This window comes from Panonychus citri, unplaced genomic scaffold, assembly GCF_014898815.1.
Source record: "Panonychus citri isolate SS breed McGregor unplaced genomic scaffold, ASM1489881v1 Contig00140, whole genome shotgun sequence".
NCBI lineage: Eukaryota > Metazoa > Arthropoda > Arachnida > Trombidiformes > Tetranychidae > Panonychus > Panonychus citri.
Genome location: NW_026515545.1, coordinates 128,663 through 144,515, shown reverse-complemented (window position 1 = coordinate 144,515; position 15,853 = coordinate 128,663). Strand labels below are relative to the sequence as shown.

The window sequence follows — 15,853 nt, the reverse complement described above, 5'->3', positions numbered from 1 at the left end:
ATAACAGTAACCACCCTTTCTTATCCCTAGTTGATCCTCATCATTTGTTTTCTGAATTGATTCAGTTCATCATGATGATATTCAAATCAGAAAATTGTATCTAATCAGATAGCTGAAAGAAAATTAACTATTTCATTCCTTTTGTTTCATAATAATTAAGGTATTTAATCATCGACTAATGATAGAATATCTTGATTTAAAGGTATTTTAGTAAATTGTTAATAAATCTGATCAAATATTATCAATCGATTGTTTTTAATAAGCGAGCATTCCAAATAAAATAGACTTGTACAATTAACTCAGAAGCAAATATAAGCTAATTCTTTGACAAGTTAATTGTATTTCTCTGTATAACAATCAACAACAATTTATTCTAATAATGATTAACTTTCCAACCATTTTATTTGTTGTTTTACTTTCATCAACTTGTAAGTGTTTCGAATCACAATCATCATTACTTTTCAATACTAAAAATGTGTTGATAAAATATCGTTGCGACGATTGTTTGGTGATCTTACTTCAATTCAAAATGATATCGACACGGCGCGATCAGGCATATTCCCATGTTACGACGTGGCTGTAACAAATATACAACACCGAGTGGGGTTTGCAATTATATTGACTCCATTGTTAAGATTTATGACGATCTAGAGGCCAAAATGAAACCACGAAGTACTTGTACTAACACTTTCATGCTTGTCCACAACCGAAGACCAGTAAACTTGATATTCAGCAATCAAAAGTCAATGAGTTTAATAAAGTAAATCTCATCGCCCATCGCCCCAAATGGCTCTGAATAACACACCATCAGTGTTTCTATCTGATAAATGTGATAATTGCAGTGATTCAATGGATCGGTCTTAAGGTCAAAAGATATGCAACCTCGCTAAAGAAAACTTTAAAATATACTTGTCGTGATTACACTCACAATTATTTATTATGTCAAAAGTATATGAGAGATCTATTTGATTCCGATATTACTGAATTAATTTCGAAAACAAGTTCAGACTATTTCTGTAAAACAATCTTTGGACTATGTCCCTAAGAGATCGAGCTGCTCGAGAAAAAAACTAATGGAAATTTTGTCAGCTCTAATGAAAATTGAATAAATTTATTATTAATAATTGAACTTTCAAAGCATCTTTGACTGTATTTACCTTTATTTGATACTCGATTATTGAAATTATTATTGAAATGGTTGATTGGATTAATCAATTAATCGAGCAAGTTGATCCAGTGTCAATAAAGTTTACGTGAAAAATTTACCATCTCATTGATAGTAACTCAAAAATTCTTGGCCACTTTTACTTTGATCCTTATTGTCAACGAACTGATCGTTATGGATCTAATATTATCGAGTTAACCAATAGAACGAAAACTTTTGAAACTACTCCATTGATCGTAGCATTTTTATCGAAAAAACTTCCTATTACAAAAGAACAACAAATTCTTTTGTCTTAACCAGAATAACAAAAATCTAATTAATGTATTGGGTTTATTTTAATAGAGATGATTGGTTTTGATTAAAAATCAGTGGTCAGTGCTTCAATAATGAAGATTGAAACGTTCATTACAGATAAAAGGCTTTTCATAATTGCAATCGACCAATTGAATATTGATTATGATTAAGGAGGAAATTGTAAAAGTGAAAAGAATATAATCATTTCTTGACAATCTTATCAACAGTATTATTAATACAATTTACGACGATTTAATTCAATTTTTCTAGTTCTTATCACAATTTAAGTTAAGATAATTTAATTTGCCTTTTTTGTCTGAAATCAACCGAATGCCGTTTTAATTATTTGCAAATACAACGACAAGTTAAATATCAACACTGATCAAAATTGATTATTGGGACAATTAAGTGAAACTCTAATTTCAGTGGTTATTGATTACCATCTACTAATTCAGAAAATTCCTTTCCAAACTAATACAATTGAATCTAATAATGGGATTAAATTGATTAACTTTCTTAGGGACAGATGAGAACATTTTGAACAATCAGATTAACATAAACTCAATAACAATCAAATTGTCATTCGAGGAAATATGATTAGAATTGAATCAATAAATACCTTGGTTAATTAGTCCTGGTAATTGTATTGATTTTCACTTAATTGTTAATCAATGATAAAAGGAACAACCTTTTTGCAAATTGGAATGTTTGACAAAATCAGATAGTGATTAGATTAACTAATTATAGTTTCATTCCCTTTGTTATGTTTCAATAAAAGTGTTTTTCTAATTGTTGATTATCAGATTCGATGATTGATTGAGAATTTAAACAAATTGTTTGTAAATATCTCTTAGAAATGTTGATTGTTATCAAGAATCCAAACCGACTTATAAATACATTTAGTAACAATTTACTTCCAATCAAAAATAAGCCAATGCTTAGACCACAAACAAGTTAATTGTATTTCTCTGTGTAACAATCAACAACAATTTATTCAAATAATGATTAACTTTCCAACCATTTTATTTGTTGTTTTACTTTCATCAACTTGTAAGTGTTTCGAATCACAATCACCATTACTTTTCAATACTAAAACTGATCTTTGCGACGATTGTGTTGCTGCCGTTTCTTCAATACGGGAGAGCGCTCTTGGAGCTCAATCAGATCATATTCCCAAGTTACGAAGTGCCTGTGATCAGTACACGACACCAGGAGGTGTTTGCACTCATTACATTGACTCCGTTAATAATATTTACAACGATATAATTGGTGGTATTGGTTTCCCACGAAATACCTGTAAGAACTTCCGTGCTTGTCCACTACCGGTGACCAGTAAACTTAACGTTGTAAGATCAGCAATTAATAAAGACGAACCGGATTGTTTCCTATGTAAACAAGTGCTAAAACTTGTATACAAAGTGATCAAGAATCAGCCTAATGCTGATATCAAATCTGCTCTGGACAAAGTTTGCGATACCAAGTTACCTAAATCGAATCGTAAAATTTGTTACAAGTACGTTGACACTTATACCAGTTACTTGACCGAGTTGATCCAAACCAACACTAGTGTCGATGTGGCCTGTCACAAAATCGGTGTGTGTGAACACGAGGAAAATCTGACCAGTCGGCTGACTCAACTGAACCTGACTGACCCTACAATTTTGTCGTCCGTCGACTGTGACAGTTGTAAGAAATCAGTGGCCGGAGTCTCTGATATGGTCAAAAGCTACGCAACCTCGTTAAGTGAAACTTTAAAAAATACTTGTTCTAAATATCAAAGTTATTTGTTCTGTATCAGGTTTATGAGAAATCTATTTGATTCTGATATTTCTGAATTAATTTCCAAAACAAGTTCAGCTTATTTGTGTACAAAAATCTTCGGGCTATGTGACCTTTAACGAAGAGATCGTATGAGAAACTTTCATTTTGAATAAACCAAAGTTCTAACAATTTAAAGCATCTAAGTATATTTATTTACCAAAAGAAATAATTTCTATGATTACAATTAATCATTGATTTAAAATATGTATTGATAAATTTGTAAGAAAAAATAAATATTTGGGATATAAAAAGTTTTTGGTTGATTCTTATTTCATGTATTTGAAAACAATTGTGGTTCCTTTATCATCATCATCAGCATCTCCGTCGCTTTCCCCGTGGTGGTGGTCACTTTCATCGGAAATGTCCCCTTGGTCAATATTCTCATAGAATTTGATTGTTCTTTCAACTCTTCGAATAATGTTCACTTGTTTTTCTTTTTCGATTTGATTTTTACTTAAGGCCAACGATTCATCGACTGACAATTCTTGTAACTGAATTTCCCTCGGCCCATAAACTAAACCCGTGTCTTTGTATTTTTCAACGATTTTTTCAGCTCTGCTTTTGTTTAATTGATTTGTAGTCGTTTGCAAGACATTTGGCTTTATGTCCATCGAAACTGATTGACCTGTGGTTGATTCCAGAGTATTTGATTCGGAATCCTTGGTAATCTTCAGTAATTCTGGTGTTGTTAATTTGATTGTTTCCTTTTTAAGTTCATCTTTACTTTTTTTTGGCATAAATTTGGTCACTTTGGATTTGGGTAATGTCTCATCAAGAGCTTGACTTAAGACTTGAGCATAAGGATCGACATTAGATTTTGTAACAATTCCGGAACCAGAGGCCTAGAAAATTGATTAATATTTTAATCCAGTGAGATTAACAAATTTCTAGAGCGATTCCTTACCATAGGATGTTGAAGATCAACCTTTTGGTTAAGGTTTAGCTTGGCAAGAATTGAGGTTGTCTGTTCAACGAGCTCCTTTGATTTCAGTTTTTCTAGAACTTTTTGTTGATAATCTTTGATTTTCTTTCCTTTATCCGGAAGAGAGTTGATGAATTTTCTGTTCCAAGATGAAAAATGAATCTTGTTTAATTCGGTATCAATCATTTGCTAGTGTACGAAATGACTGACAACTAAACCAGTTATTTAGTTCTGTGAGTTTTACGATGACCATAAATGAATCACAAAATCTGTTTAATTGTCATCATCTCAATACAGTAGATACAAAAAGTATTAATTGAAATAAAACCTTACCCGTTACTCAAAAGCTTATCCTGTCTTTCCAAGATATCTTTGAGTTCAATTATTGACAATTTACTTAGATCACTTGTCTTTGTATCATTGAATGTTATCCCCGGTTTAGTTAAATATCCATACATTTTAACAGTAAATCAAACCACTTGAAAAGTAACAATCAAGTACATCAACAAATTATAAACCATAATGATGAAGTAACAACAAGCAAACATTTGAATCACATGTAACAACAAAAGAAACACTCACCTGTGGACAGAAATAGAAACCGCAATTTAAAAGATTGAAGAGGTTAAAGATGAAAATGACAATTAATTGCGAGTAAAACATTAAATTTTCACGAAAACAGGACAATTAAATTAAAAATTTAGAGGAAAATGAAAACAAAACAGTTAATGTCAATTTCCCAAAATTATTTAGCTTTTTGGAAGAGCGGGCGATTTGAAAGGGTTAAAATTAATCAATTCGATTGAAAATATCGACTGTTGTTTTTTAAGACGATCGGGAAGAGAATGAAAGATATTCTGCTTTCAATTTTAAATTTTTAGACTGAATCGATCGAATTTACTTTAGAATTGATTTAGAACAAAAATAAATATCTTAGGTAAGGGAATCGAGTGATTCAGATTAGAGATGAAGCTACGTTTGATGGACAATTTTAGGTAGGCAAGAAAAGAGACTTGTGATCTAAATGTAATTTTATTAAATGTTGATCAATTAACTTGAGATCATGATAATGATGCTTTTGCTAAAGATAATGAGAAGTTTAGAAATTAGAATAAATAAAATATACATTGTGGCGCTTTTAGAAGAGAGATTGACAATAATTAGAGTTTCGAAGGAGAAGAAGAGATTATTAGGAAAGTCTTAGTTTTGGCCCAATTGTCGTGTTTGTTTTGTTGTTTCCATGAATCTTTATTATTCAAGAATCTTTATTCCATGAATCGTGATTCTGTCCGTGGTATGGACCATGTTGGTATTGGTTTGATATTGGTTTCGGTGTTGGTTGTAATTGTTGTATTGGTTTGGGTATTGGTTTCCATTGTTCCATGAGCCAACATGATGACGACCATCATGATTGTAACCATCATGGTGATTGTAATGGTTCCTTGTTTCCTGAGATAATATTAGTGTAACTGTGACCAGAAGGATCAGCACCATTGTAAATGGCATCAGCAGAGTCGATTGAGTCAACAGATGGTTCGTTTGAGTCAATTTAACTCGGAATCCACTTTTATCGGCAATATAGTTAACAGTTCGGTGACGACCATCGGCAAGTTTAAGTCCATATGAACCGTGGACATTACCCCAACCATCACCAGATTCTTGTCGGTAGTTGGATGATCCCAAGGATCATTGATATCATAACAAAATTGTATTTTCCACTCACATCTTGGTTTCGATAAATTTACTCTGACCTCCGTCACCGTGATTTGTAGCACTAATTGTTGTAGAAATGGCAACAAGAGCAAAGAAAATAATAGCCAATTGATTCATTTTTATAGAAAAGTTTTAAATGTTTTCGTTTAGTTGTTTTGTTGTTGTTGTTTTCGTTATTGGTTTGGACAGTTGAATGATAATTTCTCAAACTTCTTTCGTTTTATATAGTAGACGAAAAGTGAAAATATCAATTTTAGAATATCTAAAATACTAATCGAGTGAGAATAAGGAACGAGTAGGACACAAAAAAAAAACGGTAATTAAGATAAAATCGAGTAGAAAAGGCGGAAAAAGTTCATTTTGATAATTTTCTAATGCTTCGAAAACTTGTACCAAGCAACCAAGTTTCACTTCTACTGAATTTGTGCATAAACATTTGAGCCAAATAAAATTAACTTTTCTAGTTAATTTGTTGATATTAACAATTTGAATAAAATAAAATTCTTAATCAATTAGTTTTGTTTCAATTCTAATTTCAATTTGGCTCAAATGTTCATCTCCACCTGTGGATCCCATCCACCCAGCTAAATTTATCAGAGTATAGTTGACAGAGTTAATTCAGATGAATTCTGGTCCTTTGACCCTTATTTAGCCCTTTAACTTTTATTCACTTGACCAAATAAAAAATTTTATTTCTGGCTTAAATTAATATTAATAGATGTTTAGAGCCTTTACCAACAAGATAATCGCACTAGCGGGATAATTATAAATATCAAAATTAATAATTGTGATTCCTCAGCATAAATTGAACTTTCACGAAAACGATAAATTTTGATGTTGATTTTTGACCATAAGGGAAAAGAATTTGCTACCAAATCAACTCACTCTTACATTGAAAATTATCAAGATGAACTTTTTCCGCTTTTTCTACTCGATTTTATCTTAATTACCGTTTTTTTGTGTCCTACTCGTTCCTTATTCTCACTGATTAGTATTTTAGATATTCTAAAATTGATATTTTCACTTTTCGTCTACTATATAAAACGAAAGAAGTTTCGAGAAATTATCATTCAACTGTCCAAACCAATAACGAAAACAACAACAAAACAACTAAACGAAAACATTTAAAACTTTTCTATTACAAAATGAATCAATTGGTTGCTATTCTTTCTTTGCTCTTGTTGCCATTTCTACAACAATTAGTGCTACAAATCACGGTGACGGAGGTCAGAGTAAAATTTATCGAAACCAAGATGAGTGGAAAATACAATTTGTTATGATATCAATGATCCTTGGGGATCATCCAACTACCGACAAGAATCTGGTGATGGTTGGGGTAATGTCCACGGTTCATATGGACTTAAACTTGCTGATGGTCGTCACCGAACTGTTAACTATATTGCCGATAAAAGTGGATTCCGAGTTAAATTGACTCAAACGAACCATCTGTTGACTCAATCGACTCTGCTGATGCCATTTACAATGGTGCTGATCCTTCTGGTCACAGTTACACTAATATTATCTCAGGAAACAAGGGAAACCATTACAATCACCATGATGGTTACAATCATGATGGTCGTCATCATGTTGGCTCATGGAACAATGGAAACCAATACCCAAACCAATACAACAATTACAACCAACACCGAAACCAATATCAAAACCAATACCAACATGGTCCATACCACGGACAGAATCACGATTCATGGAATAACAAAGATTCTTGGAATAATAAAGATTCATGGAAACAACAAAACAAACACGACAATTGGGCCAAAAACTAAGCTTCTTTCCTAATAATCTCTTCTTCTCCTTCGAAACTCTAATTATTGTCAATCTCCTTCTTCTAAAAGCGCCACAATGTATATTTTATTTATTCTAATTTCTAAACTTTCTCATTATCTTTAGCAAAAGCATCATTATCATGATCTCTGTAAGTTAATTGATCAACATTTACAATAAAATTACATTTAGATCACAAGTCTCTACAACTTTTCTGTTTCCATCAGTCCAAATCGATTCAAAGTTTCATTCATATTTACAAAATCTAAAAGACACAAAAGGTTCAAACGAGTTAAAGGTAATTCATTCAACGAAGTTTTTTCAACATTTCTCCCAAGATGAAAAGAGAAGAAAGAATTGAATTGATTAATTAAGACTAAAAATAAAATTAACTAAAAGTAATCAAATTTAATCGAAATCGGCAAAAAATTGATTCGTTTTTAAAAGAAAAACTGAAGATGGAGGTTACATTAACCTTCGTTAGATGGAGTTTCTATCACACTTTTCTCTATTGATGTTTGATGAAAGTCTTTAGATTATCGGGTAACTACTTGGTTACTAGTAACTAAATTAACAAATAGACTTTTAATTGTGATTATTTCTAATTTACATTCTAAATTATTACTATGTAAGTAGATGATGAACCGATTTAGAGTATTTCTATTCCTCCATTACAATTGAACATCTTGTTTTTCTCTAGGTCCGAATATTGGAAAGCTATTCCAAAGAAATTTTGTGAAGTCTGTAAATGTTGGTTTACTGATAAAGGTGTAAGTTTTTTCTTCTCTTGGTGATGTTTCTTTTCTCTTTAAATTGTTTCATTTAAATTTGTGAATCTTTTTTATTTTCGAATTTCCTTTTAATTGGATTGTGCGGTTCTTCTATTGTGACAGACTGGCGAATTTCACGAGAAAGGTCTTCGCCATCAAAATGCTGTTAAGAAAAGATTAACGGAGGTAATTTAATGTGTTACAATTTGTTTTTGTTTTTGTTTTTCCATCACTGATCTTGGTCATATGTTTGTGATATTTTGTTTGATTTTTTTTTCTCTCCTCATCTTTAATTTCTATGTGATGAATGAGTAGAGTTTTTTTTCTCATTGTTCTAATGATGTATTTTTTTAATATATTCTTTTAGCTTTCTAAACGTAATCAAGTTCAAAAACATGAAGCTGATAAATTGAATGGCGAGAGGATGAAAATAGATTCTGCAACCATGAGTGCATTTAGTAAAGATAAAGCAGCTGATCCAAATAAAGTACAAGGATTAACATACACTAAATCCATTTCCAATACAAATAAATCTCAACGAGATAAACCAAGTACATCTTTAGGAAGCAATAGATTTGGGGTGATGTCCAGTTTAACACAGCCAGAGGAAAGTAAAACATTGATATCGGTCAGAGAAAAATGTTCTAACACGATGACAAGTAAAACAGCTAAACAAAAACCTCAACATTTGGACAATAATCCGTTAAATGAGGCCATGAAAAGAGTGACAATGAAACGGTGATTCTGAGTTGGAACCTTTTAATGATCTCAAAAGAAAAATGATCCAAACTTATCTAGAATTAAAGGAAGAGGAGAATGAAGATGAAGAAACTACAAATGGATCTCCTTTGAAAGGCGATTGAAAGACTAGTGACCAAATTCAGTTTAAATTATTTAATTTTAAATCTATACCCAAACAATGAGGGTTATTCCATTGAATGAAAAATTGTTTCAACAACAGTGAGAAAAATAATCTTTATAATAATATTAACAGTTCAAATGGTATTAGTCCTAAAAGCGGTGATAATAAAAAAGACAACAAATAATAACATATTCAACAACAATAAGAAGGACGTTAATCATTCTGCCCATGATAAGAATTCTGCTGATCATAATCGTACCAAATGTAAAGAACCGATAGAAAGTGAAAAATGTTGACCTGACCTCTGAACCCGAATTCATAGAGACCATAAGATTACCTTACGAAGAGGAAGATTTGTTGGACTTTATTGACAATGGTGAACTTCCTCCAATGTTGGTTGATATCTTTGATGATTTCAATGAGAATAATGATCATCAGCTGTTTTATTGCGGCTCCATTTTCATGGAGGTTCGAGACTATCGGAAAACTACTTCATCATCAACTGCAAATGACCAAAAAAAATTACGAATCTTGTTTTGTTCGCCTTAGGCCAACCAATCAAACGCTACTTAATGATATCGCTCGACTTACCTCATCTCTATCTCATCTAAAAAAATGGACTCAAGAAGAAAAGACAACATTGGAAGCTAAAATAATCCTCGAAACGGCTGAACCTCTTTGCCTTGACCCTAATCCCGTTGTCGCAATAGTTTCAAATAAATTGGATTATGAGAAAAGATGGTTTAAAGCATCAAAGAAAATAGAAAGGTAACCGATTCATTCACTTCTATCCAGTGTTCCCATTTTATTTCTCTTCCTCTCCTTTACTCATGAATTATCTCTTCTCTCTTCTGGTATTCTTTTCTCTTTTTTGACAGATCTACCAAAAAGAACTCACAAGTATATCGAAATAAGATTAAAAAGTTCGAAAGCCTACCTGCTCCTAGAGGATTAGAACTGTTCGATTTTCTTCAAAATCGGAAAGACCGAACTCCAATTACTACCAGATTGAATAAAAAGGTGTGCATCATCATTTACCTTTCTCGGTGGATATTCTTGTGATGATTGTAATAGAATTCAGTAGATTATTGTCTCTACATCATCTTTCTGAATTGTTCAAAATTCTCTTCATCTTATCCATTCACCTTTGGTCAACGTTCAAAAGGATAAATTTACTTTACTTTACCTTCTCTCTCTCTATCTACAGATAAATAATGTAAATGTGATGAATAATAATCTATCTAAATATATTTATCATTTTTTCCTGCTTTTCAAGATATATTGACCAATTCAAAGAGATATTAACTGAAAACGGTAGGAAACCTGTTAAAATTACTCATAAATCAACCAATCAACCTCCCAAAGTGACTTATACAAACTCTGCCATTCAAATTAACGGTCCAACTTTAAACGACACTGAAGATTCAGAGGGAAGGGAAAATGTCTCCAAAAAACCAAAGATTATCCAAACCAATCAAAAAAATGGTATCAAATTTAATCACTTAAAACATAATAGATTAACCCTTTTCAATTTGCTTCTAATTTGATATTTTCCTCTCACCTTTTCTCTAATCAGCTGTATCTGTGTTACGAAATCAACCTCGTAAATTGTCCTCATCTTTACTTTCAAGTAATTTATCAACCGCAACTACCACCACGCCAACATCAACACCTTCAACCTTAACACCATCAACTTCATCTTCATTGACACCATCACCCAACCAAATAACAAATTCAATACCATCAACAAGCACTTGCTCATCTTTAACAATTCCAATCAACGAATTTACTTCTCCTAACCAATCTGCAATCCAGGTTGATTCTAATTGTATTTCCAACCACAGGAACTTGGATCAAGGTATTATAACTGTTGAAAATAAAACTTACAATTATCCTTGGTAGATAGTGAAAATCATCAGAATTTTCATCTTCATCTCTTTAAAATTGTCTAACCAAAGATAATTGTAAGCTTCTATTTTCAACACCCTTTTAAATAGTTTCCATTGATTAAGAAAACCTTTCTCACCGCTTTCTAATTTTCTCAAGCTATTGCTTAATTAAAACAATCGACATTGATTAATAATATTATAACCATTTACTATTAATCTCGCCTTCCCCTTTGCTTTCTATTTTCTTCTATCATTCTCTCTCTCTCTCTCTCTCTCTCTCTCTCGCCAATTCTAACCAACTGAATTATAGTATTAATTAACAAGCAACTTAAGACAATTAAACCATCAGCCTCATTTATACCAATCGAATCAACAACTAATCTGCTTCAGTCCAAGACTATCATTCGCAATGCTGCGATTGCCGAGCGCCAAACAATTCCGACTCTTTTTCTTACTAGTGTACCTCAAGTCTATGGATCGACCAATTTACCGAGTACTTTAAATCTCTTTTTACCTTTTCTTGTTTTGATAATTCCAATTTATTTATCTGTTCAATTTATATTCTATTTCGTTTTATTTTCCATTTTATTTTCCATTTTGCTTACTTCGCATATTAACCCTTTTGTATTTTAAGTTATTGTTTATTCATTTTCTACATGTAATGTAATTTATTGTCAATTTTCCTAATTTTTTCCTTTTTTTCAATTCTAACCAACTGAATTATAGTATTAATTAACAACAACTTAAGACAATTAAACCATCAGCCTCATTTATACCAATCGAATCAACAACTAATCTGCTTCAGTCCAAGACTATCTCGCAATGCTGCGATTGCCGAGCGCCAAACAATTCCGACTCTTTTCTTACTAGTGTACCTCAAGTCTATGGATCGACCAATTTACCGAGTACTTAAATCTCTTTACCTTTTCTTGTTTTGATAATTCCAATTTATTTATCTGTTCAATTTATATTCTATTTCGTTTTATTTTCCATTTTGCTTATTTCTGCATATTAACCCTTTTGTATTTTAAGTTATTGTTTATTCATTTTCACATGTAATGTAATTTATTGTCAATTTTCCTAATTTTTTCCTTTTTTTCTCAATGATCTTTTCTCCTATTTAGATGATGGTAAATCAATCAGAGACTTTGTTGTTGCTCCATCTCTACCTCTCGGAACTTATACCATAACTGGTACTAATCCTGGTACCAATACTAATCTTCCTCAAGGAATTAATCTCGCAAGTCTCAATCTGGCTCAATGTTCAAATTTGCGGCTTCATAATTTGGTTTCATTTCCAAACATTCAAGGAGTCTCTCAACAACAGATCGCAGTTCCAATCTCATTAACAATGATAGTGGCTCTAGTCAAGTCCCAAACGGCGATGACTGCAGCAGCAAATAATAATATTGTTAATCTGCAACAGCATCAAAAATCAATCAACAGATAAATCACCAAATGAACCATCAAATTAATAATCAACCACAACAACTTCATAATCCACCCTCAAGTTCAACATTCTCAACAACAACTTCAACCACATCCACAGACTCAAGCATATATTCATCCTCAAACACTTTCTCATCTGCATCAACAACAACAACAACAACAACAACTTCTACCCCAACCACCACAATCCCAACCACAACTACAGCAACAACTTCATCCTCATCAACGAGCCTTTCTCATTGACTATGATTCAAGAAAGCAGGTCTAGTCAAGCCTAAACTGCTACACATGGCTAAATGAGCTTGTTAGACAATTAACTGATATCAGTTTAATAGTAGCCATAAGATTTAATTCCTTTAATTGTTTTCATGTAAATTACTCGCCATGCAAAGTGTGCTCATATTTGAACATCTCCATTTTCACCATCACCTCAACCTAAAGGTCAACTCAAAAAATAACTTTAGGTTGATGATTAGTTGAACTGTGAAAAAAATCATTGCCTTATTTGAATATAAAAAAAAAACAAAATCTAATCAATCAAATTCTCAATTTTCTGCTGTTATAAACAAATTAAATGGTTCATTAACTAATGGACACTAATTATAACTCATCAAGTGGAGTTTGTTTCATTCATTGTTTGTACATGGTGATGAAAATACTAAGCAAAAACCTCAAAGATCTTTATGATTTTTTATATTATGTAATTTCTATTCGATTAATTAATTGATCAGTGTTCTTACAATTTAAAAGCAACTGTCAGTGTGATTTATTTATATCTAATAAATTAAGAAGAAAATTTTTTCAACATTCAATCATTGATGTTTTGATTCCAATGATGATCTTTAATTATTCACTCAGTCAAAATACATTTAGACTTGAACACAAGTATATACATTTAATTAACTTGTAAACACACAACTCTTTGAGACTAATGGAAGGTTAATTTAGAAGTGATTAGTTGATTATTACAATTAACATCGTTTTCACAGAGGAGAAAATCATTTCTATTCCAATGGAATCAATTTTTTTTGCAACTGTCACGTTTTGTTGTTTGGCAATTTAAGACACATTGATTAGAGTGAGATAATTAAGGTAATTGTTATGGTGGAATGTGTCTAATTGTGATTAGAGATGGACAGGGAGAGTTGGTTTGTCCAACGGGCTGGAATCAAGCAGATTAGATTATTAATATTTAATTTGGGGGTTTGAGTTAATTGTTGATTTGATTTCACAGAAATGCACTCGGATCTGCACGTGGATTTTTCTGATTCCTGTAACGGATTGTTAACCAAACACCGAGAAATTCAGTGAAACTGAAAAATAGTCCGAGTGATCCCGTTATTTCAAGTCCATTGTTAATTGCGGTGACGATTTTGTATTTACAGGTTGTACAATGACAGTCAGTTTGTGATTTACAACATGATGTTATCTGAAAATGGAAAACAAGAGGATCGAAAATTAATTAGAAACAATCACAATTGTGGCAATTTCTTCAATCAATTTGTCTTTTAGTTTACAACCAAGCAATTAATTAACAAAGATAAGGAAAGTGTATAAGATGTCAATTGGTTTTGAAAAAGTGACTCGATTTTATCATTTGAGTCTCAAGAAGGTAAATTATGATGATTAAGATGATAGATTACAATCAAATTGATCATTAATTGTAAGACTCAAAGTTACTCATGAATAAAATAATCAAAGAGACGTAGTTTAATTCATAATGAAACTCAAATCAATGAATTTTGTAATCACTGAACTAGTTGATTCGCTAATTTTTTTTAAGACGAAATGAACCTTAATTCAGTCATTGAATAGTGAATATGATGTAAAGAAAAAGGGACTTACATGGAGACATTGATCAGGTAATGGAGATGAATCAAACCACAGCAATTAAAAACAATTGAGCCTCGTCTCGAGTTTGAACATTTGATGAATTCCAGCCTTTGGTGGCGATGTCAAGCTTTTGGGTGTCACTGATTGAGAGACAAGCGATGGCGATACAAAATTGAACCACGAACAGCAGGAACAAATCACCATGTACTGAATGAGAGAGTAAATAATTGATCATCAGACAGAATTAAATGACTGGATGAAATTAAATTAGATAAACTGAAAAACAAGATAACTTGATGATGTTTAGCGGCACCAATCAAGCCCATGAGGGAAAAGGGCCAAAAGACACCACATCCTACGAAAACTTGAACAATTTCAATATTACCAACGATTGATGAATATCGAGCATAAGTCGCAACAGCAATTAACAAACATGAAACCAGCTAATAAGTTAATTAGTGATTAGTAAAGCACAATAATTAGAAAATGGAAATCAATTGTAATTTAAAGTAAGAGAAACATATGGAAAGTTATTCCAATTGTTGATTATGTTTATGTGATTGTAGACCGAAAATGATGATTGTAAACATCATTGATCATTTTTTCTAATTGTGATGGTTAATCAACTTACCGTGTACAGAATGTTCAATGCTGATAATGCATTACGGTGCATGTACCACCGCACATGATTTAATGAATGAATTGTGGTGATTACATTTGCAATTATGAGGAATAAACAATTTAATTTGTGTTGGTTGAAGAGATGAGTGGAAATGTGAATGACAATAAGAGTTAACGGTAAAAGACATGGAGTCAACTCGAGGAAATGAAACCATTTGAGTAAACAGTTTCCTCGGTGAAAGGAGGAGTCGGAAAGGTGGAAAAAGACAGAGGATGAAGAAAGAGAAATTAATTTCAGGTAAATGATGAGGGATGATAACAGAAGGAGCGATCATGTTGGAAGATAATTGCCTCAACACTAATTAATTGATTTCACTTCTTCTTTTCACTCGTAATAAACAAAGGTTACTAATCATTGTTTACTATTTGGTTTCTTTTCATCACCAACGAATAGCATCATAATTAAGAAACAATTATTAATACTATTGATTGGTAATTGATAATATTTCTGTTCTTTTCTATATTTTCTAGTTTTTTTCAGTTCGAATTTCGAGTTTCATGTAAAAAGTTTTCGAAATAGTGCCAAGAAAAAGCTCATAAAGCTAATGTAATGTTATTTTATTTTTCTCATTTTTACTCTACATTTGAATTGTTTTTTCCATAGTTGACAAGAATTAGCAACAATTAACTGAAACAATGTTAAAATTTAATCTCCTAGATTAGGTGTATAAT

The 15,853-nt window shown here is 31.7% G+C and overlaps 3 protein-coding genes and 3 pseudogenes across 3 annotated transcripts; 4 read left to right on the top strand and 2 right to left on the bottom strand.

Moving 5' to 3' along the window:
• The first annotated feature begins 563 nt into the window (after positions 1 to 563).
• LOC128394843 (prosaposin-like) lies at positions 564 to 3,357 on the top strand. The gene is made up of 2 exons (XM_053355212.1): positions 564 to 716; positions 2,515 to 3,357. Exons 1-2 carry the CDS (start codon positions 564 to 566, stop codon positions 3,355 to 3,357), a joined length of 996 nt encoding a protein of 331 aa, XP_053211187.1.
• A 51-nt stretch (positions 3,358 to 3,408) lies between these two features.
• On the bottom strand, positions 3,409 to 4,941 carry LOC128394817 (DNA-directed RNA polymerase II subunit GRINL1A-like). Its single transcript, XM_053355183.1, has 4 exons — positions 4,785 to 4,941; positions 4,536 to 4,680; positions 4,185 to 4,341; positions 3,409 to 4,122 (listed from the first exon to the last, which is right to left on the bottom strand). The coding sequence occupies exons 2-4, from the start codon at positions 4,658 to 4,660 to the stop codon at positions 3,547 to 3,549; spliced, it is 858 nt and encodes a 285-aa protein (XP_053211158.1). The 5' UTR covers positions 4,661 to 4,680; positions 4,785 to 4,941; the 3' UTR covers positions 3,409 to 3,546.
• Positions 4,942 to 7,086: 2,145 nt separating this feature from the next.
• LOC128394842 (cuticle protein 14-like) lies at positions 7,087 to 7,896 on the top strand (annotated as a pseudogene).
• Positions 7,897 to 8,267: 371 nt separating this feature from the next.
• On the top strand, positions 8,268 to 9,209 carry LOC128394841 (WW domain-binding protein 4-like). Its single transcript, XM_053355211.1, has 4 exons — positions 8,268 to 8,325; positions 8,398 to 8,467; positions 8,591 to 8,653; positions 8,835 to 9,209. Coding segments are annotated over exons 1-4 (510 nt in total). The 5' UTR covers positions 8,268 to 8,323.
• A 7-nt stretch (positions 9,210 to 9,216) lies between these two features.
• Positions 9,217 to 12,935, top strand: LOC128394840 (transcription factor SPT20 homolog; annotated as a pseudogene).
• Positions 12,936 to 13,305: 370 nt separating this feature from the next.
• On the bottom strand, positions 13,306 to 15,187 carry LOC128394829 (tetraspanin-13-like; annotated as a pseudogene).
• Between the last annotated feature and the right edge of the window lie 666 nt (positions 15,188 to 15,853).